The sequence below is a fragment of the Solenopsis invicta genome, chromosome 3 (assembly GCF_016802725.1).
Source record: "Solenopsis invicta isolate M01_SB chromosome 3, UNIL_Sinv_3.0, whole genome shotgun sequence".
NCBI classification, from domain to species: Eukaryota; Metazoa; Arthropoda; class Insecta; order Hymenoptera; family Formicidae; genus Solenopsis; species Solenopsis invicta.
The window spans coordinates 12,389,567-12,394,360 of record NC_052666.1 but is presented as its reverse complement, the minus strand read 5'-3'; the positions used below and the strand labels follow the sequence as shown (position 1 = coordinate 12,394,360).

At 55.3% G+C, this 4,794-nt stretch overlaps 1 protein-coding gene across 1 annotated transcript; it reads left to right on the top strand.

The window, feature by feature from the left end:
* The first annotated feature begins 2,649 nt into the window (after window positions 1-2,649).
* Window positions 2,650-3,087, top strand: LOC105204167. The gene is made up of 2 exons (XM_011173227.1): window positions 2,650-2,789; window positions 2,838-3,087. Exons 1-2 carry the CDS (start codon window positions 2,650-2,652, stop codon window positions 3,085-3,087), a joined length of 390 nt encoding a protein of 129 aa, XP_011171529.1.
* The last annotated feature ends 1,707 nt before the right edge of the window (window positions 3,088-4,794 follow it).

The following is a 4,794-nucleotide window of genomic DNA, read 5'->3' as shown; positions in this document are numbered from 1 at the left end:
TCCAGCCGAGCCAGGCTGTACTCCCTAGATATATCCAGTTCGTATGCCACTCTCGCCACAGAGTCAGTTTCGATCGGTTTTGCCTTCCAACGCCTTCTACCGTTGCGTCGGGAGCCCATTCTGGGATGTCGTCCAACGATTACTGAGGAACGCTTAATTGAGTACGGCGTCTTATAGCCACTCATACGCCCCACTGCCACGACAAGGCATCCTCATGGTGGGGATCCTCCCCAGCCAATTAAGGCAAGTGAGATTGGATTCACGATAATCGGTAACGTAAGAGTGATGACGCCTTTCAACAAGCGGGAATTCTCTGCTCTCCCAAGCGGACCCGGGCTGGATCATTTTATGCTCGGTGCTGTACAAGCATCAAGCTCGGGTGCAGGCCTCGGCAATATGCAAATGAGCAGGTTGGGTGCTCCCATCAAGAAAGTTATGGTGGAGCCGGTCTTTCCTTTCGTGGACGGGTTCGCTGATGATGGCGATGACGTGTACATGTCCACTGGGACAGAAACCAGTACGGCCACGATGGTTACAACCGGTAGCAGGAAGAGGAGAGCAAAAGTGAGCTTCTCCTCTGTTTCGGGCGCAGACAGCGCCAAAAAAACAAGGCGCACAATTTCTGCGAAAGAGCGCGAAGACGCTTATACGCAGGCCAAAGCAAATCTACTGAGGAATTGGCAAAAAAATAAGGAGGTTCCTGCAGCCAAATGTTTATTGGACACAGGCCCAACAAAAGAGAAAGGACAGTAAACTTGAATGATCTCACTGTTGCCGAGCTAGAGGAACAGGTCCAAAACGGGATGGCCCGCATCAGAGAGGTGGCTGCGTATAAAAAGGGGGTAAAGGACACCACCCAAAAAGTATTGAAAAAATTGGAAACGGCCACAATGTCGGAAACGGCGATCAGGGCGATCAAAGAAAAGTCCTGCAATGAGGAGATCTACCAAATTCAAACCGCAAAAGATAGGCTTAGGAAGGAGATAGATTTCCTTAAAAAAAAATTGGACAGTATAAGGAGATCGGTAGTACAAGAAAAAGGCGTTGCCGACCCGATGCGCGCAGACTGCCAATCTGAGCGCAAAGAACCCGCAATAGTTGCGGAACCCGCACAAGGGTCAATACTAAGGATGAAAGGAGGAATATCCTTGTCATTTTTGGAAGATGAGTGTAACGAGAAAGTAGGGGCGGCCCTTTCCCCCAGACGTACCTCTTTCCCTACGAGAGTTGTGGCACCACCTCCATCACCACCAACAGTAGGGGCGAAAGATACGGTGCTGGAAAAACCAACCAAGGAGGCAAGAGCTGCGTTGAGCACATCTCCGACCAGCGCTCAATGGGACGCGTTCCTTAATGCGATGCTCTCGAAGGTGGAAATCGATGCTAAAATCGATGCAAAATTCGAGGCAATACAGGAGAGGCTTCTCCTTAAAAAGTCGTGGAGGCCTCCCTTGAGTACTACAAGCAACGCCAAAAACGCAGAGAAAAGGGTCACAACAGGCACTACCAACGCCAAAACCAAAGAGGTAAGGGTGGGTAAGAAATCAGAGAGAAGGCAATCCGTTTGCTCCCGCTCCTGCAATCGCACCTCAGGCTCCTGCAAGCCAGGAGACTTGGTCAGATGTGGTGGAGAGGAAGGAAAAGCGGAGACGGGCCAAAAACGCCACCGAGGCGCAAAAAATTAAGGGAAACCTGCCAGAGCTGTGGAAAGCAGGAAAGGGAAGGTAAAAGATAAGAAGAAGCACAAAATTAAAGTGCCTAATCAAGCGGCGATTGTCCCCACCGCGGTAAACGAGAACAAAACGAGTGCCCTTGCAAAGATCAGGGACAGAATTGATCTTCGTTGCATGGGCATTACGTCATTGCGGCCGAGAATGGCCATCATATATGAGATCCCCGGTGAGGAGAGCCAATCCAAGGCTGACGAACTGGCGGCGAAGCTCAGGTCGGAGCTCAGCGCCGAAGAAGTAAAGGTCACCAGGCCGATTAAAACCGCCGACCTTCGACTGACAGGACTGGACGACCTTACAGACGGCCGAGGCGTCGCAAAAACGATGGCCATGGTTGGCGGCTAAGGCGCCTGGGAGGTCTAGGTCGGCGACATCAGGCGCCCAAGGGGTAGCCTGGGATCCGTTTGGCTGAGGTGCCCCGCGGCGGCAGCTAGGAAGTTGGCGCAGGCAAAAAGAGTACAGATGGGCTGGGTGATAGCCAAAGTCGAGGCTTTAAAACCTAGACCTGCCCAATGCTTTTGATGCCTTCGGTCCGGTCACACCATCACAAACTGTGACTCGGCGGTGGACAGGAGCGGTCGTTGCTACCGGTGTGACCGCGATGGACACGTAGCCAGCCGCTGCACGGAGGACCTGAATGCCCACTCTGCGCCGACCTGGGCAGACCGGCAGGGCATAGGCTCGGCGGACCTTCCTGCAACCCGCCCCCTCCAGCCAAAAGAGCAGCAACAAGGCTCGGGAATACTTGTGCTACTGAAACCGGCAACAAGGCTCCACCTCCAGAGCCGCAAGAGGTGAGCGGGTCCGCTCCCGAGAAGAGCGGCCAGTCGGCCGTGACAAAAGCGGGATCGAATCTCGATCCGCAACCGAGCGGCAGGGAAGTTTGTAGCCCAGAAAAAGTGATGGACATGGAACTGTAATGGCCTGTCATCGCCTCTTCCAAACAAATTTGAACCACTCCGCCAGGGCACAGGACCTCCTGGTCCAGACCATAGCGGAGTGGAACATAGAGTTAGCGATAGTGGCCGAGCCCTACGCTGTCCCTTCCGCAAACACCAGGTAGAGGGGGAATACGGAAGGATTGGTCGTTATCGTGACGGGGCGTAGTGGTGCCGGGGCTTCTCTGGTTCTCGGCAAGAGAGACGAGGGCTACGTCGCTTGCCTCTGGGGTGGTTGGGCCGTTGTGGGGGTCTACGTGTCCTCCAACATCTCCTTTGAAAATTTCGAGTCCAAGCTCGATGAGATCGGAGGGGTCGTCCGTCGGCTGCATCCTGACTGGGTGTTAGTCGCGGGCGACTTTAACGCAAAGTCTGCAGACTGGGGGTCACCGGTCTCGGACACGGACGGATCCCGGTAGCACACAGGACCGATAGCATACCACCACTCACAGCGGCCAATGCCTAGAGTTTTTCCGTTGGTTGGGTTAGATAAGTTAAGATGATTAGTTGATGGATTATCGCACCCTGCGCTATCGAATCCCGTCTCTCGGAAACAAGGAGCGAGATGTTGGGGGATTGGCTCGTCTCGTTGGATCTCCATATCGTCAACTAAGGGTCGGAGCCCACCTGCGTGTCCGCGCGTGGGAGCTCCATTGTGGACATGACCCTCGGTTCGGCGGAGACCTTCCGGGAAATAAGTGGGTGGACGGTTTCGGACGAGGAGACCCTCTCAGACCACAAATTGTGATAGAGGTCTTCTCTCCGGGATCAGGAAGGTCCGGACCCGGCCATCCCGCAAAAAACGCGGAGGCTTTCCCCCAATGGGCTTTGAAGCACTTGGATACTGACTTGGCGTACGCGGCCGCCATTGTTAAGTCTTGAGGGGAAACCCTCGAGGGGCAGGGCGACGTAGAGGCGGAAGCAGCATGGTTCAGGGAGGCCCTGGTGCAAATTTGCGACACTGCCATGCCCCGCCGCCAGTCGTCCCCACGGGAAAAAAGTTCTGGTAGACGCCGGAGATTGCGGTCCTGCGTGAGAGCTGCAACTCCGCGCGTTGCCAGTACACGAGACACCGCCGTCAAAGACGGAATCCGGATGGAGAGACGGCAGCCGCCCTGTACGACTCATGCAGGGCGACCAAGAAGTCCCTCCAGGCCGCCATCGACAAAGTAAAAGCCAATACCTGGGGGGATTTTTTAAAGACGTTGGACGCCGACCTGTGGGGGCGCCTCTACCGACTGGTCAGGAACAAACTTTGGCCAGCGGCGGCCCCCATGGTGAAAACTCTCGATCCGGGTTTTCTGCGGGACGTGACGTCCGTACTTTTCTCGGGGGACGACGAGGAGGAGAACCGCGCACGGGACGATCCTGCCATGATCGAGGCCAGAACAGTCTAGGAGGGAGACTTCAGGGTCTCCAAGGAGAAGCTCGACAGGGCGATAGATAAAATGAGAAGGAAAAATACCGCTCCGGACCCGAACGATATTCCCGGAAGGGTTTGGGGTGTTGCCTGCGGGATCTGGGGGACCGCTTGAGACATCTTTTTGACAGGTGTCTGCAGTCTGGGCGGTTCCCCACATTCTAGAGGCCAGACCTGGTCTTGATACCCAAGGCGTCGTCCGCGGGTGACCCCTCGGCCTATCGCCCCATCTGCCTTCTCGCAGATATGCGCAAATTACTGGAGAAGGTCGTGGCGTCTTGCTTCATGTACCACTTGGAGTCGGAAGGCCCCGACCTATCGCCCAATCAATTTGGGTTTTGGCCCGGGAGATCAACCGTCGGAGCTATTCGGCAGCTGAGATGCCAGGTCGAGAGGGCGGTGTCCCGGGGCAGGGTGGTGCTCGCGGTGAGTTTGGATATTTCCAAAGCTTTCAACACCCTGCCTTGTGGTAAGATCAGGGAGGACCTCAGGAGAAGAAGGATCCCTTCTTACCTGGAGGAACTGGTCGAGGTCTATCTCCGCGACCGGGTAGTCACGTGCCAATACCAAGATGGCGACACCATACGCAAGGTGGTCAGCAGGGGGGTGCCACAGGGGGCGGTCCTAGGAGCGCTCCTGAGGAACATTGTTTATGATCGGGCACTAGATCACCACCTCCTTGCGAGAGTGTCATTGGTGTGCTATG

Coding starts and splice junctions, on each gene's coding strand:
- LOC105204167 (XM_011173227.1), top strand. CDS start 2,650: ATGGCCTGTCATCGCCTCTTCCAAACAAATTTGAACCACTCCGCCAGG. Junction 2,790..2,837: donor GTCCCTTCCGCAAACACCAG/GTAGAGGGGGAA, acceptor GACGGGGCGTAG/TGGTGCCGGGGCTTCTCTGG.